Here is a 26,045-nt window from a genome sequence, read left to right on the forward strand (position 1 = left end):
TCCTAAAGGATTTTTCCTGTGATTAGCTTCATTCCATTTCTTTTTTATCCTCAAAAACTCCCAGTCCTTAACGATTACAAGAGTATCCATAAAATTATGCAGCCACCACTATGCATTAAAATATGGAGAGTGGTACTCAGTAATCTGCTGTATTGATTTTCCCCAAACATACAGTCCATTCGGAAAGGATTCAGACCTCTTGACTTTTTCCTTATTTTGTTACGTTACAGCCTTATCCTAAAATTGATTAAATACAACATTTTCCTCATCAATCTACACATAATACCCCATAATTCCAAAGAAAAAAATGTTTTTTAGAATTTTTTGCACTTGGAAAATATTTAGACCCTTTGCTATGAGACTAGAATTTGAGCTCAAGTGCATCCTGTTTGCACTGATCATCCTTGAGATGTTTCTACAACTTGATTGGTCTACCCGTGGTAAATTAGATTGATTGGACATGATTTGGAAAGGCACACACCTGTCTATATAGGGTCCTACGGCTGCCAGCGCATGTCAGAGCAAAATCCCAGCCAATTGTCCGTAGAGCTTCGATATAGGATTGTGTCAAGGCACAGATCTGAAGAAGGGTACCAAACAATGTCTGCAGCATTGAAGGCCCCCAAGAACACAGTGGCATCCATCATTATTAAATGGCCGCCCTGCCAGATTGAGTAATCAGGGGAGAAGGGCCTTGGTCGGGTTGGTGACCAAGAACCCGATGGTCACTCTGACAGAACTCTAGAGTTCATCTGTGGAGATGGGAGAATCTTCCAGAAGGACAACCATCTCAGCAGCACTCCACCAATCAGGCCTTTGTGGTAGTGGAAAGATGGAAGCCACTCCTCAGTTAAAGGCACATGATAGAGTATTTGGAGGTTGTCAAAAGGCACCTAAAAGCCTCTCAGACCATGAGAAACAACACTCTGGTCTGATGAAACCAAGATTGAACTCTTTGGCCTGAATGCCAAGTATTACGTCTGGAGGAAACCTGTCACCATCTCTACGGTGAAGCACGGCGGTGGCAGCATCATGCTGTGGGGCTGTTTTTCAGTGGCAGGAACTGGGAGACTAGTCAGGATCGAGGGAAAGATGAGACAAGTACAGAGAGGTCCTTGAAAACCACCTCCATAGAGCTCAGGCCCTCCGACTGGGACAAAGGTTCACCTTCCAACAGAACAACAACCCTAAGCACACAGCCAAGAGAACGCAGGGGTTGCTTTGGGACAAGTCTCTGAATGTCCTTGAGTGGCCCAGCCAAAGGCTAAACTTGAATCCGATCGAACATCTCTAAATGTTTGTATTTTACACTGCTCATTTGTCCGATTTTTTTTATCACAAAAATAAAAGTATTAAGAGCCTTTTTACCTGGGTTTTCTTCACTCTTAGAACAGCAATAGTGTAATGCTGAGTTTGTGTGATGCCTACTTATCAGCGTTGGCACAAGTCTGTAATGCACTGGTGCATGAGCAGATGGGCTCCTGCATTTTTCAGCATGTCTTCACAAAAATATAGATTTAGAGTTATATAATACCCTCCACAAAATAACCTTCACTCCAAACCTACAACTTGATTTTGGACAAAATTATGTGGAAGGATTCCTACTACCAAAGATTCTTATTTCCAAGGACTATACAGCTAATGCTCTGGCAAACCAACGACCAGCAAAAGAAGCACAACGGAAACCTGAAAACACCAACTGAGTGAGCCATGTTCAGTCTGAAGCTACTTTTAAAGCCAAGAATAAATGACAAGGATATATTTTACTTTATAAAGGACCCGAATGCTAAGCTAAGGCTACCAAGCTTGCTACGACAGAATAGATCCGACTGCAACTTCAATTAGCACTGAGGTGGGAAGTGAGAGTTGTTCTTCACATTACCGTCTATCACATCACACTACATCAAATAAAAAAGGTGATTTGTCACATGCACAGGATACAGACGGTGTAAACAGTACAGTGAAATTGTTACTTGCATAGCAGCAATATCAAAAAGAGAAAGTGTCCAGATACAAATATTTTATAATTATTAGATGACGCTTACCCGACACACTTGTCTAAATTCATAGGTCATGCTATAACCAACCCCCAGCCACATCTAGCTAAGTGGATGAGTCACTATTTGTCGAGACATGTACACATGTTCATGAAATACAGTAGATGGCCGTAATCACCCACAGACACACCTGGCTAACTTGATGGGTCATGTAATCATCTGGCGAAGGGTTTTGTTTAGACATGTAGTCTTTTGTCTAGACATGTAGTCTTTTGTCTAGACATGTAGCTAGCTCGCTAGCTAAACAACGAACCGCCATAATCCCAACTCATACTACTACCAACCAATACAAACATTGTCATAGCTGTAGTATGAATCTGCAGGTAGCTAAAGCTAACCAACCAGGTTCGATGTTAGTTAGCTATCATTAGGAGATAACTAAGAATGCAAATGCATTTCCGATTCGAATAATATTACTACGCAGATCATACACGTAACGTTAGCTAGCGAGCCAGCAAGCTAACATTCGCTAGCTCGCTACCAGCAAACTTTAACTTGCAATGAAAACCACTTTCTGACAAAATTTGAAACGTATAAAATTGTATACATGGATGAACGCTTCACGGCAGACGAAACATTAAACTTTGTTTTCTTTGGAGCTACATCTTGTTTGGCCAGCATTGTGTCAAATCACTCCGGTACACACTGACTGTGGCGTGTAAGTAGCAAATCACTTTTTCCAACTGATCTGTCGATAGCACCAAAGTTGAGAAAAGTAGCTAAACTTTTGTAGTTCTCCATGGCTAACATTATATATTTAAAAAAAATTACATGGTAGAAAGGACTATCAACACATACTGAGCAGCTCACGTTATAAACAGAAGCATGCTACATAGCAGACCAATCCAAACTCATCTCCCAGCATGTCCAGCCCATCCATTATCTCAGCCAATCATGGCTAGCGGGAAGGTTGTTGTTTATTTCCGTTGGCTAAACCAACTAGGCATGTAATTTAACAATTTTATTTGTATTTATGGATAGAATATAAGTTTGTTATTAAGCCACATGAAAGTTCAAAAGTTCCAGAAGGCATTTCTGCCCAAAAATGCCAATTTTTCTGCCCATTTTGATAAAACAAAGTGTTTGCATTCAAATACCTCTTCTGTGAAGTAGTAACGTGCGATATGCGCCTAGTTCAGATGAAGAGTCACATATGCATCTGATGAATATGCTAAAGGAGGCGCCCTGCAAGGTTCTCTAGCGGTTATATTTAGGCTGAAAGGCCAGAGGATTGGCCACCCGGGTGGCACTGCACCGCAGTGCTAGCTGTGCCACCAGAGATTCTGGGATTGAGCCCAGGCTCTGCCGCAGCCGGCCGCGACCGGGAGGCTCATGGGGCGATGCACAATTGGCCCAGCGTCGTCCGGGTTAGGGAGGGTTTGGCCGGCCGGCTGACCAGGTGTTTCCTCCGACACATTGGTGCGGCTGGCTTCCGGGTTGGATGTGCGTTGTGTCAAGAAGCAGTGCGGCTTGGTTGGGTTGTGTTTCGGAGGACGCATGGGAGTTGCAGCGATGAACCATTACAGATAGCAAATCCTAATAATATAACCACCTTACTTTAAATTAATGTGCTTAACATGCTGTCATATTTAGTATCTAATTTGCAATTGTATAAAAAGTTGTATTCTAATTTCATAAATGGTTAAAAAGTCTGTTTTGCATTATTTGTTAATAATATGAACACCCTACCTTAAATTACTGGGCTTAAATTACAAATGATTTATTCCGTACTGCCTATTTTGAATAATAAGTGCTCTAATTTGCATAATATAGTATTTCAAAGTTACTTTAATTTTAATCTCTGTGTTCTACATCAGCCCTGAACATTTCATAACAACATATCTTGAGATATTGGACAAAATGGCGCAGACCGAGATGGCCGCCTCGCTTCGCGTTCCTTGGAAAATATGTAGTATTTTGTTTTTTTATGTGTTATTCCTTACATTGCTACCCCAGGTAATCTTAGGTTTCATTACATACAGTCGGGAGGAACTACTGAATATAAGAGCAACGTCAACTCACCATCGTTCCAACCAGGAATATGACTTTCCCGAAACGGATCCAGTGTTTTGCCTTCCACCCAATACAATGGATCTGATCCCAGCCGGCGACCCTATGCGACGCCGTAAAAGGGGCAAACGTAGCGGTCTCCTGGTCAGGCTTCGGAGACGGGCACATCGCGCTCCACTCCCTAGCATACTACTCGCCAATGTCCAGTCTCTTGACAATAAGGTTGATGAAATCCGAGCAAGGGTAACATTCCAGAGAAACATCAGAGATTGTAACGTTCTCTGCTTCACGGAAACATGGCTAACTCAAGAGACGCTAACGGAGTCGGTGCAGCCAGCTGGTTTCTTCACGCATCGCGCCGACAGAAACATACATCTTTCTGGTAAGAAGAGGGGCGGGGGTGTATGCCTTATGATTAACGAGACGTGGTGTGATCATAACAACATACAGGAACTCAAGTCATTCTGTTCACCTGATCTAGAACTCCTCACAATCAAATGTCGACCGCATTATCTACCAAGGGAATTCTCTTCGATTATAATCACAGCCGTATATATTCCCCCCCAAGCAGACACATCGATGGCCCTGAACGAACTTTATCTGACTCTTTGTAAACTGGAAACCACACACCCTGAGGCTGCATTCATCGTAGCTGGGGATTTTAACAAGGCTAATCTGAAAACAAAACTCCCTAAATTCTATCAGCATATCGATTGTGCTACCAGGGCTGGTAAAACCTTGGATCATTGTTATACTAACTTCCGCGACGCATATAAGGCCCTCCCCCGCCCTCCTTTCGGAAAAGCTGACCACGACTCCATTTTCTTGCTTCCAGCCTACAAACAGAAACTAAAACAACAAGCTCCCTCGCTCAGGTCTGTTCAACGCTGGTCCGACCAATCTGATTCCACGCTTCAAGACTGCTTCGATCACGCGGATTGGAATATGTTCCGCATTGCGTCCAACAACAACATTGACGAATATGCTGATTCGGTAAACAAGTTCATTAGAAAGTGCATTGACGATGTCGTACCCACAGCAACGATTAAAACATTCCCAAACCAGAAACCGTGGATTGACGGCAGCATTCGCGTGAAACTGAAAGCGCGAACCACTGCTTTTAACCAGGGCAAGGTGACCGGAAACATGACCGAATACAAACAATGTAGTTATTATCTCCGCAAGGCAATCAAACAAGCTAAGTCCCAGTACAGAGACAAAATAGAGTCGCAATTCAACAGCTCAGACACAAGAGGTATGTGGCAGGGTCTACAGTCAATCACGGATTACAAAAAGAAAAACAGCCCCGTCGCGGACCAGGATGTCTTGCTCCCAGACAGGCTTAATAACTTTTTTGCTCGCTTTGAGGACAATACAGTGCCACTGACACGGCCCGCTACCAAAACCTGCGGGCTCTCCTTCACTGCAGCCGAGGTGAGTAAAACATTTAAACGTGTTAACCCTCGCAAGGCTGCAGGCCCAGACGGCATTCCCAGCCGCGTCCTCAGAGCATGCGCAGACCAGCTGGCTGGTGTGTTTACGGACATATTCAATCAATCCTTATCCCAGTCTGCTGTTCCCACATGCTTCAAGAGGGCCACCATTGTTCCTGTTCCCAAGAAAGCTAAGGTAACTGAGCTAAACGACTACCGCCCCGTAGCACTCACTTCCGTCATCATGAAGTGCTTTGAGAGACTAGTCAAGGACCATATCACCTCCACCCTACCGGACACCCTAGACCCACTCCAATTTGCTTACCGACCCAATAGGTCCACAGACGACGCAATCGCAACCACACTGCACACTGCCCTAACCCATCTGGACAAGAGGAATACCTATGTGAGAATGCTGTTCATCGACTACAGCTCAGCATTTAACACCATAGTACCCTCCAAACTCGTCATCAAGCTCGAGACCCTGGGTCTCGACCCCGCCCTGTGCAACTGGGTACTGGACTTCCTGACGGGCCGCCCCCAGGTGGTGAGGGTAGGTAACAACATCTCCACCCCGCTGATCCTCAACACTGGGGCCCCACAAGGGTGCGTTCTGAGCCCTCTCCTGTACTCCCTGTTCACCCACGACTGCGTGGCCATGCACGCCTCCAACTCAATCATCAAGTTTGCGGATGACACTACAGTGGTAGGCTTGATTACCAACAACGACGAGACGGCCTACAGGGAGGAGGTGAGGGCCCTCGGAGTGTGGTGTCAGGAAAATAACCTCACACTCAACGTCAACAAAACAAAGGAGATGATTGTGGACTTCAGGAAACAGCAGAGGGAGCACCCCCCTATCCACATCGACGGGTCAGTAGTGGAGAAGGTGGAAAGTTTTAAGTTCCTCGGTGTACACATCACGGACAAACTGAATTGGTCCACCCACACAGACAGTTTTGTGAAGAAGGCGCAGCAGCGCCTCTTCAACCTCAGGAGGCTGAAGAAATTCGGCTTGTCACCAAAAGCACTCACAAACTTCTACAGATGCACAATCGAGAGCATCCTGTCGGGCTGTATCACCGCCTGGTACGGCAACTGCTCCGCCCACAACCGTAAGGCTCTCCAGAGGGTAGTGAGGTCTGCACAACGCATCACCGGGGGCAAACTACCTGCCCTCCAGGACACCTACACCACCCGATGTCACAGGAAGGCCATAAAGATCATCAAGGACAACAACCACCCAAGCCACTGCCTGTTCACCCCGCTATCATCCAGAAGGCGAGGTCAGTACAGGTGCGTCAAAGCAGGGACCGAGAGACTGAAAAACAGCTTCTATCTCAAGGCCATCAGACTGTTAAACAGCCACCACTAACATTTAGCGGCCGCTGCCAACATACTGACTCAACTCCAGCCACTTTAAAAATGGGAATTGATGGAAATTATGTAAAAATGTACCACTAGCCACTTTAAACAATGCCACTTAATATAATGTTTACATACCCTACATTACTCATCTCATATGTATATACTGTACTCTATACCATCTACTGCATCTTGCCTATGCCGTTCTGTACCATCACTCATTCATATATCTTTATGTACATATTCTTTATCCCTTTACACTTGTGTGTATAAGGTAGTAGTTGTGGAATTGTTAGGTTAGATTACTTGTTGGTTATTACTGCATTGTCGGAACTAGAAGCACAAGCATTTCGCTACACTCGCATTAACATCTGCTAACCATGTGTATGTGACAAATAACATTTGATTTGATTGATTTGAAAATGTGTTGAATTTAAGAATTTGGTGCCATTATTGACTAGGGACTTGCATTGACCCGTCTGCAACCTTTTTGACATTTTCGATAACTTGAAAAAAGTATAAGATATCTCAGCCATGGTAAGTCCTATCCTCATGGAATAACGTGTTGTGTTCCTGATAAGCTTCTCTGTAACATGGAATACAAAGTATAACACCAGAACCACAGTACCATTTTGTCCCCCAATACCCTATAATTTGCTTAAATCTTTTGACATTGTGGGAAGTTAGACGAATCAAAAGACATTGTAAACATTATTTTGGTTAGCTAGCTAGCTTTCGTTAGCATAACTAGCGAGCTACTTCTGTACAATTATGCAGGGCTGCCAACTTTTTAAGAACGCTTGGAGTGAGATTTTGCCTAGAAGGGGGTCTGTAACGTTTTAAAGCTACTTTCCTGCAATTCTATGTATTTTTTTACATGGCTTAGGCCTATGACCAGAGTGGGGGAAAAAACACAGGTCACGTGTATTCAGAAAGCTTTGAACATTAAATGAACACAAAAAATGTTTACGACTTTGTTACTTAGCGATTTTTTGGGGGATAAAATGTAAAGTGTGCTAATATTTTATTAAACATTTTTTTAGGTGTTTTGACACTTTATTCAGACAGTAATGAAATTAGATGGGGAGACAGGCAAATGGAGAAACAGTGGGAAGGTCAGTGGGAATGCTCTGCACAGGAAATACTAATGGTTGATGGCAGTGAGTGGGTAACCAAATTCTAGATTGCAGTATCCTTGTACATAGACTGCCTTCTAGGTAAGGACACAAACATTTGGTAATTTTGGTGAATTATTATTATTATTAAAATCAGTCTGGATGAAAATCATGCTTGCTCTCCATTTATTTGTATTTATTTTTTATTTGTACTCCAGGAGGGTTAGCCAAGTGCTGGGCGTTTGAAAATGTTCTTGTTATAACAATTAATTTCTCAATCATACAACCTTCAAAAATGAATATCAATATTCAGGTAGTTTATGCTTAGTAGTTGAAGATCCTTGCCATCATCTTAATCTACATAGACACAATATACGATGTGTTTATGAGTTGTGAGTCCCCTTCCGCCATCTCTGCCTAGCATGTGCACAATACTAAAATGTCCTGGAGCATTTAATATCCAATGCTTATTCAAAACTGTCCACGAATGACTGCAAAAATACATAGATTCATACAATTCATTTTCAAAGACACAAGTAGGCATATTAGACGCTGGCAAAATTGGAATAATAACATTCTAAGTTTGGGGAATAACATAAGTGTTCTTTGTTAAGAATGAGAATTGCTCAACTGATCAGACTAAATCAAGTAAATAAATAATAAAATCTCAAGACAAGATTACATAAATCTGTCCCTAAACCCTAACCAAAGCATGTTTATATGTATTGTCCCCCTTCTAGAATAAAATGTACACTTTTGGGTTCCCAATCTGTTTGACAAAATTATTTTCATAGTTACAAATCAGGTCACCCTACCAAACTCCGCTGCTAAAACAGACTGTAGGGTTGTCTGCTGCCTTTTCATGATCACAGCATAAACACCAATCACCAAACGAGGGGACTAATGCATGCGTTTTAAACTATAAACTCAGCGGAGAACGTCCCCCCCCTCCATTCAACTCCACTCTAATCTTGAGGGGCGTTTCTTTAAAACGCGCATCCTATCCCTAATATAACTCGACCAATCATAGACAGGTTATGATAGAGGTTCCGCGGGTGTTGTCGCAGATGCTCCCGTTTCAAAACGACTTGGAGCACATTTGAAAAGTGAACGCACAATACAATGGATTTAAAAACAGTACTTTTCAATGCGTGAGATAGAGGTGTGGCGTGTGATCGTGAGAAGAGGCTCAAATGCGTGTGTCTCAAGGCCAATGCGAGAGAGCCGGCAGCTCTGATGTTTTTGATGTTATGTAAAGAAACGCCTGGGAATGTGTTTATGATTTAACTTCAGGTTAATCTTCCTTCAAAACGGTTGCTCAAAGCTGCGCGCATCTGCGCGCATAGTGGCTGTTGAAGTACCACAGTAGAGACAGACAGCGCTACCGAGTGCACACTGCCCAGAGCATGTTGTGTGTCTGGCTTAAAAGGGTCCGTGCGAAAACACGTTCGTTTAAAAAAGTGTCCGTGCGGTGAAGAAATGGAGATGCGATTAATCAATCAAATGTATTTATAAAGCCCTTTTTACATCAGCCGATGTCACAAAGTGCTGTACAGAAACCCAGCCTAAAACCCCAAACAGCAAGCAATGCAGATACACCCATTGACCCCAGACAGGCTAACAACTGGGACAGGCCCAGTTCCAGACTGATCTCATCTGTTCCCTGGGCCTTGACTCACCTAGTGGATTGGATCGGGATTGGCGTAAGCAAAGACCCTATATCAGGGTTGATACCCATCCACTACTTTCAGATCAACAAAGGGTACAATAATTGATTTGGGACTGTGCAGTGCTGTCCACAGTACACACACTTTTACAAACACACACAGACATACACAGGTCATGCTCCTCCTACCATTAAAAAGGTGCCAATTCATATGAGCATAGCGGTTTATGAGAACATGACTTGTACAAAGCTCCAACACTACACATTAACAGGACCTTCTCACTGATTCAGTAGCTTCTACTTGAAGGGCCTCTGTCATACATACTATGAGACAATCTCCTGCACTTTAGTCAGGCTTCTGGCTCCACCTCATGGTGGACATGGTCTCTACAACATGCTGCTTACTGATGGAAGATACTCCGTAAAAGTAACTAGATAATACTTGGGAAAGATTGGCATAATATTTCTGTATCTGATCTACCATCTTTTCCTTTTAATAGAGACCTGGACCTTTCTACACTAATGCTTATAAAAAGGGACTTATACAAAATCAACCCTATATTTGTGGTGTGAAAACATCTCAGAAACTTGATTTGTGGTTAGTGGACGTTCTCTCTAATGTGATGAGGCGCAATGAGTATTGATGAGAGAGCTGTGACTGAGGAATAGGGTTGCAAAACTCCAAAAACTTTCCCGGAAAATTGACGCCTTAACTTTGACATCCCTGAATGTAATACTTGCTAGCCATTACTTCCATGCTTACAAAACATCACATCCATTGTTCTGTAAAGCAATGTTATAAAGACATGGCTTAAAGTAAAAACACCTGTCGTATTTTAGTAACTTCTCATAATATCATAACCTTCATGTCAAATTTGGTGAATGTCAATATTTATCAGTGGCCACTGTTACTACATGAAAACATAATACAGATGCATGTAAAACAAATCAATAACACAAGTCTTATAAATTATATATTAATATTATTAACAACGAGACTAGTGGTCTTGTAAACCCATAGTCTGTCTTGTCTAGACTAGGACCTATAGAACTCACCCCTCTCTTTCTTGGGAGACACCTCTGGTTGTTTCCGGGTCACCGGGGGCTGTTGAATGGGGCGTGATGACGTTGGAGTAGTCTGGAGGAAGACGGTAAAACACATTGAAAAAACATAAAACTACATCCAGATGGGCTCCAAAGAGAAAAAAAACTAATAAATATATGTAGGTGTGAGCAGCAATGAACAGGGTTCACAGAATGACAGAAAGGACACAAGATCAGTTGCATAACAATGCAAGCACTATATCATGTAGGAACTACCTTTTATGTGCAATCAGTGAAAGCATTACAACGATTCTCTCTCTCAATACCACCAGGATGAAGCAAGGACGCAAGTGAAGTTCAGTCTAGTGCTGTAGGTTGGTTATCTTTGAATGCAGCAGGTAAACTTCTAAAGGACATATACATAAGGTTTACATAGCAAATTTCATGACCTCATGTCCATGGGTTCAGTTCTTATAACCCTAGCGTTATAGGGTGCTATCAAGTGGTGTAATGATTCTCAAATTCATTAGAGGCTAATTTATTCAGTGGCTTCAGAATGTATTCACACCCACTGATTTTTTCACATTTTGTTGTGTTACAGCCGGAATTTAAAATGCATTACATTTAGATTGTGTGTCGCTGGTCTACACACAATACCCAATAATAAGTGGATTTTTTTTTTTTATGTTTACAAATTAGTAAAACATGAAATGTCTTGAGTTATGTTATGGCAAGCCTAAATAGGACCACGAGTATACATTTGGTTAACAAGTCACAAAATAAGTTGCATGTATTCACTCTGTCTGCAAAAATAGTGTTTAACATGATTTTTGAATGACTACCTCATCTCTGTACCCCACACATACAATTATCTGTAAGGTCCCTCAGTTTGGCAGTGAATTTCAACCACAAAGACCAGGAAGGTATACCAATGCCTCAAAGACAGGCATCTATTGGTAGATGGGTAGAAATAAAAATAGCAGTCATTGAATATCCCTTTGAGCATGGTGAAGTTATTAATAACACTTTGGATGGTGTATCAATACACCCAGTCACTACAAAGATACAGGTGTCCTTCCTAACTCAGTTTCCGGAGAGGAAAGAAACCACTCAGAGATTACACCATGAGGCCAATGGCGACTTTAAAACAGTTACAGGGTTTAATTGCTGTGAGAGGAGAAAACTGAGGATGGATCAACAACATTGTTGTTAGTACACAATACTAACCTAAATGACATAGTGAAAAGAAGGAAGCCTGTACAGAATAAAAAATATTTCAAAAACAGGCATCCTGTTTGCAATAAGGCACTAATGTAAAGCTGCAAAAAATGTTGCAAAGAAATTAACTTCATGTCCTGAATACAAAGCTGTTGTGTGTGGGGCAAATCCAACATGACACACCCCGCTTCAAGCATGGTGGTGGCTGCATCATGTTATGGGTATGCTTGTCATCAAATTCACCTTTCAGCAGGACAATAACCTTAAACACAAGGCCTGGAGTTTCTTACCAAGATGACATTGAATGTTCTTGAGTAGCCTAGTTACAGACTTGAAAATGGCTGTCTAGCAATGATCAAGCAACTCTTAACGAAGAATGTAATGAGTGACTGATCTGGTCAGTAAGGAACTGAGATACAAAGGGAGTTGCCCGATCAATGCTTTGTACACAAAAGTGTATAATTGATTTAGCCAGGAGGAGAGAGAGGTCCATTGCACGCAGTAGCGGTCAGTGGCATTTTATTTTCATGAGCATGGCCTTATTTCTATTACAGCATATTAGATGACTGTCATTCATATTCCATTCCACCTGTTCATTGTAACAGTGATAGGTTTAGGCTACTACATGATACTCACATTTTTCCTATACACATCATGAGGTTGCTACAACCTAGTTTATTAAAGTTTACAACGTAGGTGCACAAAGGTCGAGAGAAAAATGTAAGGTGACAGACGGTGACACATGGACAAACAGTAACACATTCAATACCGCCTTGCACACTCTTCAAAACAAATCACATTTTATTGGTCACATACACATGGTTAGCAGATGTTAATGTGAGTGTAGCGAAATGCTTGTGCTTCTAGTTCCGACCGTGTAGTAACATTTAACATGTCATCTAACAATTTCACAACAACTACCTTATACACACAAGTGTAAAGGAATTAATACGAATATGTACATATAAATATATGGATGAGCGATGGCGGTGCGTCATAGGCAAGATGCAGAGTAGATGGTATAGAGAATAGTATATACAGTTGAAGTCGGAAGTTTACATACACCTTAGCCAAATACATTTAAACTCAGTTTCACAAATCCTGACATTTAATACTAGTAAAAATTCCCTGTCTTAGGTCAATTAGGATCACCACTTTATTTTAAGAATGTGAAATATCAGAATAATAGTAGAGAGAATGATTTATTTCAGCTTTTATTTCTTTCATCACATTCCCAGTGGGTCAGAAGTGTACATACACTCAATTAGTATTTGGTAGGATTGCCATTAAATTGTTTAACTTCGGTCAAACGTTTCGAGTAGCCTTCCACAAGCTTCCCACAACAAGTTGGGTGAATTTTGGCCCATTCCTCCTGACAGAGCTGGTGTCACCGGGTCTTGTTTATAGGCCTCCTTGCTCACACACGCTTTTTCAGTTCTGGCCACAAATTTTCTATGGAATTGAGGTCAGGGCTTTGTGATGGCCACTCCAATACCTTGACTTTGTTGTCCTTAAGCCATTTTGCCACAACATAGGAAGTATGCTTGGGGTCATTGTCTATTTGGAAGACCCATTTACGACCAAGCTTTAACTTCCTGACTGGTGTCTTGAGATGTTGCTTCAATATATCCATCAAATTTTCCTTCCTCAAAATGCCATCTATTTTGTGAAGTGCATCAGTCCCTCCTGCAGCAAAGCACCCCCACAACATGATGCTTCCACCCCCGTGCTTCATGGTTGAGATGGTGTTCTTCGGCTTGCAAGCCTCCCCCTTTTTCCTCCAAACATAACAATGGTCATTATGGCCAAACAGTTCTATTTTTGTTTCATCAGACCAGAGGACATTTCTCCAAAAAGTACAATCTTTGTCCCCATGTGAGCTGCAAAACGTAGTCTGGCTTTTTTATGGTGGGCTTCGAGCAGTGGCTTCTTCCTTACTGAGCGGCCTTCAGGTTATGTTGATATAGGACTCGTTTTACTGTGGATATAGATACTTTTGTACCCGTTTCATACAGCATATTCACAAGGTCCTTTGCTGTTGTTCTGGAATTGATTTGCACTTTTCGCACCAAAGTACGTTAATCTTTAGGAGACAGAACGCGTCTCCTTCCTGAGCGGTCTGATGGCTGCGTGGTCCCGTGGTGTTTATACTTGCGTACTATTGTTTGTACAGATGAATGTGGTACCTTCAGGCGTTTGGAAATTGCTCCCAAGGATGAATCAGACTTTTGGAGGTCTACAATTTTCTTCAGGTCTTGGCTGATTTCTTTTGATTTTCCCATGATGTCAAGCAAAGAGGCACTGAGTTTGAAGGTAGGCCTTGAAATACATCTACAAGTACACCTCCAATTGACTCAAATTAAGTCAATTACCCAATCAAAAGCTCCTAAAGCCATGAAATAATTTTCTGGAATATTCCAAGCTGTTTAAAGGCACAGTCAACTTAGTGTATGTAAACTTCTGACCCACTGGAATTGTGATACAGTGAATTGTAAGTGAAATAATCTGTCTGTAAACAATTGTTGGAAAAATCACTTGTGTCATGCACGAAGTAGATTTCCTAACCGACTTGCCAAAACTATAGTTTGTTAACAAGAAATTTGTGGGGTGGTTGAAAAACTAGTTTTAATGACTCCAACCTAAGTGTATGTAAACTGCCGACTTCAACTGTACATATGAGATGAGTAATGTAGGGTATGTAAACATTATATAAAGTGGCATTGTTTAAAGTGACTAGTGATACATTTATTACATCCAATTTTTAATTATTAAAGTGGCTAGAGATTGAGTCAGTATGTTGGCAGCAGCCACTCAATGTTAGTGATGGCTGTTTAACAGTCTGATGGCCTTGAGATAGAAGCTGTTTTTCAGTCTCTCGGTCCCAGCTTTGATGTACCTGTACTGACCTAGCCTTCTGGATGATAACATGGGTGAACAGGCAGTGGCTCGGGTGGTTGTTATCCTTGATTATCTTTTTGGCCTTCCTGTGACATCGGTGGTGTAGGTGTCCTGGAGGGCAGGTAGTCTGCCCCCGGTGATGCATTGTGCAGACCTCACTACCCTCTGGAGAGCCTTATGGTTGTGGGCGGAGCAGTTGCCGTGCCAGGCGGTGATACAGCCCGACAGGATGCTCTCGATTGTGCATCTGTAAAAGTTTGTGAGTGTTTTCAGTGACAAGGCACATTTCTTCACCCTCCTGAGGTTGAAGAGGCACTGTTGCGCCTTCTTCACCACGCTGTCTGTGTGTGAGGACCGTTTCAGTTTGTCTGTGATGTGTACGCCGAAGAATTTAAAACTTTCCACCTTCTCCACTACTGTCCCATCGATGTGGATAGGGTCGTGCTCCCTCTGCTGTTTCCTGAAGTCCACGATCAGCTCCTTTGTTTTGTCAACATTAAGTGAAAGGGTATTTTCCTGGCACCACACTCCCAGGGCCCTCACCTCTCTGTAGGCTGTATCGTCATTGTTGATAATCAGGCCTACTACTCTTGTGTCGTCTGCAAACTTGATGATTGAGTTGGAGGCATGCCCCACGAGGTGAGATCTTGCATGGAGTCCCAGACCGAGGAAGATTGACCGTCATCTTGAACTTCTTCCATTTTTTTATAATTGCACCAACAGTTGTTGCCTTCTCACCAAGCTACTTGCCTATTGTCATGTAGCCCATCCCAGCCTTGTGCAGGTCTACAATTGTATCCCTGATGTCCTTACACAGCTCTCTGGTCTTGGCCATTGTGGAGAGGTTGGAGTCTGTTTGATTGAGTGTGTGGACAGGTGTCTTTTATACAGGTAACGAGTTCAAACAGGTGCAGTTAATACAGGTAATGAGTGGAGAACAGGAGGGCTTCTCAAAGAAAAACTAACAGGTCTGTGAGAGCCGGAATTCTTACTGGTTGGTAGGTGATCAAATACTTATGTCATGCAATAAAATGCAAATTAATTACTTAAAAATCATAATGTGATTTTCTGGATTTTTGTTTTAGATTCCGTCTCACAGTTGAAGTGTACCTATGATACAAATTACAGACCTCTACATGCTTTGTAAGTAGGAAAACCTGCAAAATCGGCAGTGTATCAAATACTTGTTCTCCCCACTGTATATTCACATAAACACATACATACCCGTACCTCCAACCAAGATCTTAAGGTCTGGCACGACTCCGTACATGTCCGGAAACAACAATGAAACTTCAAATTGGCAGCCCTTGCTGAAACAGTTTAAATAAGATTTCCCCAGCTATGGCAAAGTCCATGAGCAGACCCTAACACGCAATGAAAACGCGCTCTAACCCGTAGGGGGGCACTGGTGTGTATTGGAAGTTCATCCGTAGCCAATCGGAGTGGGTTCGGGTGAATGTTTCGTGACACCAAGAGCAGAAGAATAATTAAACACCTTGATTTGTTGCTTCCTACAATCTCTCTACACTTAGAAGACTTCAAATAATCCAAACTCAAGTCATCTGATACAATAAACACAGTTTTTACCAAACACTGTAGATGGGAACGTTTAATGAGCATGTCGCAGTAGGAATCAAAATGGTGCCACAATCAAACCACTCTGAAAGATAAAATCTGCTGTACTACAAGTCAAAGTAGGGTTTGGCGGTATCTTTGCGGTAAGGAGATGAGATTGTTTTTGATAAGACTATGCAATGCGCCACACACCAGATAAGCAGCAATTAAAACCATTTGTAGAACAAAAACACCAATTTTAAACCACTGAATCGAACAATTCGCTAGAACGAAAAGAAAATTAACAAATTAAAACCTCAAATGCCCTAAAAATGTTCAGATGTAGCCTACTGGTCTACTAGAATCAGAAACCAAGTGTGTGCCCGAGCGTTGGTTCCCTAGTTAGGACCCCAGTGTGTTCAATAGCCCTGAAGGTGTGTGCTGACAGGGATTTCACCCGGTGTGTGGATCTGGTCAATGTGCACAGTCGCGTTGCAGTAGGCTACCGCACAGTGAGGCAGCAGAGGGCCCTGTAGACCAGGAAATCGCCGGTGGCGAGTCTACCAGGGGGGTTATCCTGGGCTAGCAAGCCAAGCACATCGAGACATTCTGTCACGGAGCAGATACCGACCTCCAGCTTCCACCACACAGCACAGCAAGACAAGGCAGGAGAGGACCCCGGAAGAATGGCAGAACACAGGTGAAAAACATGACTGTTGAGGAGTATCCAAGGCTAGCTGGCCCAACACCTCTAGACAGTCAGTCACAGTGCAGATTTGTCCTCTAACGGCTTTCAGGGAGGGCACCACACCGACACAGTGTCTCCGAGGCCAATATGTGCCAGTCTTTTTGTCTCATGCCCTGTAATTTATGTGTGTTAAATTAGCAAAAAAAGTGACCAATCTATGCTTGAGTTATATGTAAGAATCTAAGAATAACAATCCCTAATAATGCGACATGAGTATTTGTAGTTCTCTAACAAAGAAAACAATGACATTTATGGAGTTCATGTTTTGGGATGTAGCCAAGTTAATGTTAAAAATTGTTATCGGCTGATAATACAACCAAATTGCTGGGAGAATGAAAACATAAAAATACATCCAGCTCCAAGGAAACTCAAAGTTCCCAACTGACTTAGTATTGCTTAATGGGTATTTGTACAGTAGGTCCCTCACAAAAAATAACAATAAAATGTAAAGAGTATATGTTTATGTTGTGGTAAATACTCAATGTTGGCTTCCCATCTTCCATAATATTGCCAAAAAGGCAGCCCATTTGTAGATTAAGGAGCTATGTATGTATACGGTTTGTGAAATTGTATTTTTGTTATGGGGTAATCATATGTGCTAATGGTTGGCAGATTAGCACTGTCTGGTTTCCATTATGTAATTAAAATTTTATGCACACCTTGTTAAACCTCTCAGGTTTGCTTATCATAAACAAATGAATACCCATGACCAAGCAAACACACTTTCTCCCCCTCTGAGGTAGTGTCTACAGTGGTGTTGCAAGTAGCTGTGACGGTGGCATGCAGTGCATGTGTGGTCATTATGAACAGAAAAACACTGAGTTGAGCTGAAGGGTATAGGGAGTTGTATAGTGCACAAGTCCCTACGTTTTCCCATACCTACACACATCTACAATTTACAATACAGTGGCCGTATGTAGGTTATATAATATGCACAATGGTTTACTGGATGACAAAAACTATTAAAAAAAAGGGCAGATATGTAGTAGTGGCCTGCATAAGTTTATGTATTCACTACACCGCAAAATGTTAGGGTAGCTACTAACATTGATCATGGGGGGGGGGGGCGGGGGGGCTGATCAAATAACAGGTGTCAAGCTTAGAGAAGGGGGATGGTTAGAGGGTCAAGGGGCCAAGAAAGAAAATTGCAGTCTGGACTCGCCTCCTTCCCATCCCCCCTTTCTTTCTTCTCTCAGTGAGCGAGACGGTGGGCGTACGTTCTCCCACTGGGTGCGGATGGGATGGCGACAGGCAGCAATTATATTGGTCGGGAGGAACACGTCTGGCAACAGGAATGTGACCCGTTTTGGGCTCCAGCTCTTCAGATAGGGGTCAGAGGATGGAGTGGAGGAGCTGGTGTCTGAGTGTGTGTGTCAGCGCGTGTGTGTCAGCGCGTGTGTGTCAGCGCGTGTGTGTCAGCGCGTGTGTGTCAGCGCGTGTGTGTCAGCGCGTGTGTGTCAGCGCGTGTGTGTCAGCGCGTGTGTGTCAGGGCGTGTGTGTCAGGGCGTGTGTGTCTGGGCGTGTGTGTCTGGGCGTGTGTGTCTGGGCGTGTGTGTCTGGGCGTGTGTGTCTGGGCGTGTGTGTCTGGGCGTGTGTGTCTGGGCGTGTGTGTCTGGGCGTGTGTGTCTGGGCGTGTGTGTCTGGACGTGTGTGTCTGGGCGTGTGTGTCTGGGTGTGTGTGTCTGGGTGTGTGTGTCAGGGTGTGTGTGTCAGGGTGTGTGTGTCAGGGTGTGTGTGTGTCAGGGTGTGTGTGTGTCAGGGTGTGTGTGTGTGTGTTAAGGAGTAGAGACAAGGAAGGACTGGCAAAGTTCTTCCATCCCCACTAGTGCTCTAGAGGTGGGAGAATATGCAGGGTTGGAAGAGAAAGAGGCCATTTCCAGACTCGTCCCACTCAGGGAGATTACACCAAACACCCCCATTTTCTAAGCTCATTCTTCACCAGGTGAAAAGTCTCGTATATTTCCCCAGTGGAATCTGAGAGGGGAACACTGGGTGGGACGATGGAGACGGCAGGAGGGGGGGGGCACGTGAAACAAAATGTACGGAATTCTTCACTGTTTAATTAACCAGTTTCCTCTCTGGGCAAACATTCTTCCTATTGTAGGGCCTGAGGTCAACTATGTGAAGAATTTTGCTTTGGTGAGTGTTAAATGAGCGATCCAAGGGGATATATGTAATAAAACACACACACACTTATAATCCCATGCATTCATCATTTCTGAGAGGTGTGAGTGAGGAGAGTGGGTATAGATGAGGCTCCGGGTGGTGATTGATTTGAAAACACAACTTAATTTAACCATAGATGGCACAAGCCCAATTTACACTTGCAGATTGAAACTTGTGCTAAGAACTAAACTATTTAGATCACAAAGTTGATGCAAACAAGGTAAAGCTGGCACAAAGACCAGATTCGAACTCCGAATACACACATGTATAATCCCAGAGTCTACATGAGCTTCGAGACTCAATTAAATTAGACATGTAAATGAAATAAGAGGTATGTTTACCTCACTGTCACGAGCAGTCTCAAAAAAAAAAAGGAAATATTAAATTAGATGCACTTTCACCCAGATGACTGTATAATTGGACTTAATTGGATCGTCCTACCAATACATTTTTTTACCCTCCACATTTCTAAGCGTAAGGGTGGAATATTCAATACAACCTGCACTGTAGTAAACCTGCATGTCAACATCACTTCCCGCACACTTATAACCAGCCCTTTAATGGTGCAGGAACAATGTTGTCGTTTTCCTGCGGTGCGTATTTGACTGAATTCCTGCCCTTAGTGCACCATGTAACGATGACAACTTGCAAGTCCATCAATCACGCTAAAACCTGTCGTCGGTCACATAATGGAAAAGTGTCTGTATTTCCGTCTTTGCTTGTCCAAACTTGAGCGGAAGTCAGACAGGCATTAAGCAATGGAATGAAACAGATAGTATTCAGAATCCACAGCTGTTCCATACAATGATAATAAACACTTGTCTGGTGGGCGGAAAGCCCCGCTGTCAAGTGGCACAAGGCTTCAAAGTTATCCCATGAACCCAGAGCCCTGTGGAACCCACAAGGCTTGGCAGGACAAAGAGGGAGCATTAGACCGCTGCAACAGGCACAACATTCCTCGCCATCTCTTTCCGTTGCATCCCTCTCTATTGCTGTGCTCTCAACTTTAAGTCTGATTGAGAAAGCAGTCAAAATAACAAAATAGAACCTTGGAGATATCATCGCCCTGACCCCGGACCAGACATCTGGTTTTCTCCTTTGTCTTCCACATTAATTGGACTGGCGTGCCGTGACGGCGGCGTTGTATGGAGGTTGGTCGGAGGTTGTGCTGCAACATTTGCTTGTTGTAGAGCAGTGGTATTCAAAGTCGGGTCGCAGGGGAACTGCCGTGGGATCGGCAATTTTTTTATTTTGGGAGCAAAAAATGAAGAGTACAGATTGTATGGGAAAATATACAAACTTTTTTCTAGAAATATACAGTAGTTTAAAAATGGGGTCCCCGCTGAAAATGTTTGTGTGTTTTTTTTTTGGGGGGGGGGGGGGGGGGGGTATTAGCTACTACAGCACTGACAGAGGTATTACTGAGTCCTACTAAGCTAGATGGACGACGATTGTGTTAGTTAAGGACGTCGTCCAAGTGATACGCCGCAGCGAAACCGGGCTATATACATTCCCCACAACATACCACCTCCCTACAGATAACTCGGTTTCCATGTTGACCATATGTTTCAAATCCAATGACGCGGATGGATGCGTCCCAAATGGCACCCTATTCCCTATATAGTGCACTATAGTAGTGAACAGGACAGGGTGTCATTTGAATAGGGTGTCCTACATAGTTCCTTACATAGTGCACAACAGTATATAGTGAATAGGCTGCTCACGAGAAGAGCGCTGCTGACAAATCAAAAGGTGACATTTCACATGCTTGTGGGTGAACGCCAACATATACAGGTAAAATTGATTTCAGAGCACGTACCGTAACTGTCAGTCTGACATCTTCCACCCTCTCGTATTTTCGTACCTTTGCGTCCAATATGGATGTACCCTATGGAGGAAAGTGAGAGGGGAGAGAGAGAGATCCATCACCTTCATTATGTAGCTATTATTCAAACTATTTTCCTACAAAGGAGTCACTACAACAACTATGAGCGAACGTTGCAGTGAAAACCCATCATATGGCAACATTTCCAAACTTCCTACAACCAGTACATAGTCAAGCCCTCCCGTTCGAACTGACTTTGAAACATCACAGATAGCCTGGTTTTAGATCATGGTCTCCAATAGTGTAGACCCAAAAGGGAACAGGAAACACACGATTGCTTAGATGGAACGAACGTGCTTGTTTGTGGATGGCAACCAAATGTGAACACTAAAACGTTTGTCAAGTGATCATACCGATCCTTTCTTCTTCCCGTCCTGGATCCTTTCGTCACCGCTTCCGCCGTCTCCTGAAGCCTGGGAGGAGAGAGACCAGGGGTGTATTCATTAGCATACATCGTAGCAAAACGTTTTACCACGGAAACTAAGAAAAACAAGTGTTTCTTATTGGACAAGTTCAGGTTGGTCCCTCCCCATGTCAGCCCGTTTGCTCCTGTTTGCTTCCTAGTGAATACATCAAGAGGAATGTTCCTTCATTAATTGCACACAACATCCAAACACCACAGAAATACACAGGCGTATGCTATTAATACATACTAACGTATGCTATTAATACTAAATGGATAACTAACATGTAATCATCACCGAATTACATGGGATTTATGCCGAAAATAATTTACGTATGCAATTCAAGCCAAATGTATAACTAACTGACACATTTTAAATAGTTGTTGGCATAGATCGTGTACCTATGGCAACTTTGAATATTTCTACACATCAAAGGGCTTGGGGATGTACTGTAGCACATCCAGCTCCTACAGAAACAACTTGTTGTTCCCAAGAGTTCCCTGTACGTTTTAGCCTCCCTATACCTTGCTTAGCCAACAACTGTATAAGCACTAAGCTGTTGCACCTGTTTTTGTATCGGTAGCGGGTCAAGCGGGTCACTTACCGCATCCGAGTCATCCCCTTCCTCTTCACACTGTCTTTCAGCGGCCCGAGGGTCTCCAACGACCCTCAGCTCCCCGATCACCCCCTATGAAGGAAAATACAGAGGCAAGCACACACACACAGTTGTCAATACATGGCCTGTACACATGTCAGCATTCTTCTCCCCCATGAAGCCCACACACGTCGGCCCTGCTCTACACAATAACAAACACATCACACATTATCTTCCCTCTTAAGTCCTGTCTCTTAAAAGATACGTCCCTGATCGGTGTGGTGGTTTTTGGTGGAAAACCCCCTCTCGTGAGAGAAGCCGAGGGGTTTAATAAAGCCGCCCCAAGTGTTAAGAAATGAAAAAGGGCTCCTCTGATATGACACTGTCATCTTCCGTGGTCTTAGTTCATCAGACTCGCCACCACAATAGCCTCTTTCAATGACTCCCATTAATCCAGGGGTCTCCAACCTTTTATAGCATGAGAGATACTTTAAAAAATGATGTCACGAGCTAAAAAAATGTCACAAGCTACTCATTTTCCCCCTAGCTTTCAAATAGGCACTCTTCCCGAGGTCCTTGGTGTACAAGAGAAAGTAGTGCACCGTTTCCTGTCAATATACCTGGTAAAATAATGGTTAATAAACAACTAAGGGTGTACAAATGATGTATTCTCTGTTAAGTTTCCTGGTTTTAGATCTTTTTTGTTTTTCACTCTCAAAATGACAATTGTTCATAGAGAAAAAACTAAATTGGATGTTCTGAGTCCATGTCAATGCGTAAATCTGATCAGAAGACAATTTTCTTTTTAGGTCTGGAAGAAAACTAACATATTTCGATTATTTGGGTAATTCCCCTTTAACTGCGCATCTGGCCCTTTAATTGTGCATCTAGCGAGTAACGAATGTGCCGACCTAGCGATGGTTCTGTACTGCTGCTGCTCATTTCATGGCAAAGTTTGCAAATAACAAATAGTATATACAAATGAAATACTTACTCATGATATACTTCTGCCAGGTAAGCCTACTTTGGAGTTAATTGAGAAGGTTTTGGGGAAAGTCTTTGTCAACCCACAAGACTTATCACATCAACTGGCTACACACTGAGGTCCCGACAAAGGCACGCAACACACAGACAGGGGCAATATTGCTGGAAATTAATTAACACTATCTAGTGTTAGGTTTGGCTATTTAAGCCAATAGTGGCTAAATAGGGGTGGGATAATGCCAATGTGGCATTGATTAGATAGTAGCCTGGAGCTGATACTTGCGAGAGTTGTTTATGACAGTTTACGGTGGAAAACATTAAACATCGCATATACTTCCTGAATTGTTCGGCGAGCCACTCATGTTTTTTTAGATCATATTTTCAAAGATCAATTATGCCAGGCCATTTTCTAAATGTTACATCTTAGCCTTTAAAGATTTGAATGTACACTGAACAAAAATATAAAATGTAAAGTGTTCGTCCCATGTTTCATGAGCTGAAATAAAAAAGATCCCCAAAATATTCCATCTGCACAAAAAGCTTATTTCTCTCAAATTAGTTTATATCCCTGTTACTGAGCATGTATCCTTTGCCAAGATAATCCATCCACCTGACAGGTGTGCCATATAGAGAAGCTGATTAAACAGCATGCTCATTACACAGGTGCACCTTGTGCTGGGGACAATAAAAGGCCACTAAAATGTGCAGTTTTGTCACACAACACAATGCCACAGATTGCAGGGAGGGTGCAATTGGCATGCTGACTGGAGGAATGTCCGACAGAGAATTGGATGTTCATTTCTCTACCATAAACATTCTGTGACCAACAGATGCATATCTGTATTCCCAGTTGTGAAATCCATAGATTACGGCATAATTAATTAATTTCAAATGAATTATTTCCTGATATGAACTGCAACTCAGTAAAATCTTTGAAATTGTTGAATGTTGCATTTATATTTTTGTTAATTGTTATAGCACAGAATAAAGGCCTAATTAGCTTACCAGGTCACCAGTGATACGAGTCAGTTTTCAATGAGGAAATGAGGAAACAAGGAGGGGCAACAGTGAGCGCTGTTACCTTCAAGTTGGTTTTGTGGTCCCGTGTGGCTCAGTTGGTAGAGCATGGCGCTTGCAACGCCAGGGTTGTGGGTTCAATTCCCACGGGGGGACCAGGGTTCAATTCCCACGGGGGGACCAGGGTGAATATGTATGAACTTTCCAATTTGTAAGTCGCTCTGGATAAGAGCGTCTGCTAAATGACTTAAATGTAAATGTAAATGTTTTGATAGAGCGTTGTGGAGGGGGATGGCGGATGGGTGTAAGCATCTGCCTCGGATTCTTTTTATTTATTTATTAACCCTTATTTTACCAGGTAAATTGACAGAGAACACATTCTCATTTACAGATAGACCTGGGGAATAGTTACAGGGGAGAGGAGGGGGGATGAATGTGCCAACTGTAAACTGGGGACGATTAGGTGACTGATGGTATCAGGGCCAGATTGGGAATTTAGCCAGGACACCGGGGTTAACACCCCTACTCTTACGATAAGAGCCATGGGATCTTTAGTATTTATGCTACATTAGTTTATGTGTCGGGGGGCTAGGGTCAGTTTGTTATATCTGGAGTACTTCTCCTGTCCTATCCGGTGTCCTGTGTGAATTTAAGTATGCTCTCTCTAATTCTCTCTTTCTTTCTCTCTCTCGGAGGACCTGAGCCCTAGGACCATGCCTCAGGACTACCTGGCATGATGACTCCTTGCTGTCCCCAGTCCACCTGCTCCAGTTTCAACTGTTCTGCCTGCGGCTATGGAACCCTGACCTGTTCACCGGACGTGCTACCTGTCCCAGACCTGCTGTTTTCAACTCTCTAGAGACCGCAGGAGCGGTAGAGATACTCTTAATGATCGGCTATGAAAAGCCAACTGACATTTACTCTTGAGGTGCTGAATTGTTGCACCCTCGACAACTACTGTGAATATTATTATTTGACCATGCTGGTCATTTATGAACATTTGAACATCTTGGCCATGTTCTGTTATAACCTCCACCCGGCACAGCCAGAAGAGGACTGGCCACCCCTCATAGCCTGGTTTCTTCCTAGGTTGTGGCCTTTCTAGGGAGTTTTTCCTAGCCACCGTGCTTCTACACCTGCATTGCTTGCTGTTTGGGGTTTTAGGCTGGGTTTCTGTACAGCACTTTGAGATATCAGCTGATGTAAGAAGGGCTATATAAATACATTTGATTTGCTGATTTGATTTGATTTAGTGACCACAGAGGCTCAGGACACCCATTTAACGTCCCATCCGAAAGACGGCATCCTACACAGTGCAATGTCCCCCATCACTGCCCTGGGGCATTGGGATATTTTTTTAAACAAGAGGAAATAGTGCCTCCTACTGGCCCTCCAACACCACTTCCAGCAGCATCTGGTCTCCCATCTAGGGACCGACCAGGACCAAAGTTTGCAAGTTCGAATCCTGCGCTAGAAAGTTGTTAACGTTTGAGAAACATGGATGAACGTCTAATTCTGACATGAAACTGTGAGAGCTAGTTGAATTAGTTACTTAAACACTTTAACTGCAAATTAGTGTCCACTACGTGATCCCTAAACTAAAGTGTTACCTTACAATCTACTGCATGACAAGAGAGCAACAGCCTTAGATAATGATGCCAGCAAAAACTAAATAAAAGACCAACCGGCCTGGTCAACGGGGCACCCGTCTTACTGGTGCTTAGTGCTCAGAGCCTCTGTCTGCTTGTGCCCTCTGCTTACAGGGGCACCTGTCAGTGTGTGCTGGGTTCTGCATGTCGTAAGGTCAGCTGCAGGACTGGCCCTCCCTGCCACATGGGGTGGCAGGGTGGGCCAGCTGGAGCTTATTGCTCCCCCACTGTGAAGTC

General features: G+C 43.1%; 1 protein-coding gene across 4 annotated transcripts in view; it reads right to left on the reverse strand.

Moving 5' to 3' along the window:
* The window catches only part of LOC129821403 (collagen alpha-1(XVIII) chain-like), a 147,216-nt gene that overhangs the window by 34,172 nt on the left and 86,999 nt on the right, over window positions 1-26,045 (reverse strand). For 3 of the 4 annotated variants that reach the window (XM_055879045.1, XM_055879044.1, XM_055879041.1), the window contains 4 exons: window positions 22,168-22,251; window positions 21,513-21,572; window positions 21,094-21,162; window positions 10,703-10,784 (listed from right to left, as the gene is read on the reverse strand). In XM_055879045.1, the coding sequence (XP_055735020.1) occupies window positions 10,703-10,784; window positions 21,094-21,162; window positions 21,513-21,572; window positions 22,168-22,251 (295 nt within the window). The remainder of the gene's footprint in view (window positions 1-10,702; window positions 10,785-21,093; window positions 21,163-21,512; window positions 21,573-22,167; window positions 22,252-26,045) is intronic. The other variant, XM_055879043.1, reaches the window with a different exon arrangement.

The sequence above is a fragment of the Salvelinus fontinalis genome, chromosome 23, assembly GCF_029448725.1.
Source record: "Salvelinus fontinalis isolate EN_2023a chromosome 23, ASM2944872v1, whole genome shotgun sequence".
In the NCBI taxonomy this organism is placed as follows: domain Eukaryota; kingdom Metazoa; phylum Chordata; class Actinopteri; order Salmoniformes; family Salmonidae; genus Salvelinus; species Salvelinus fontinalis.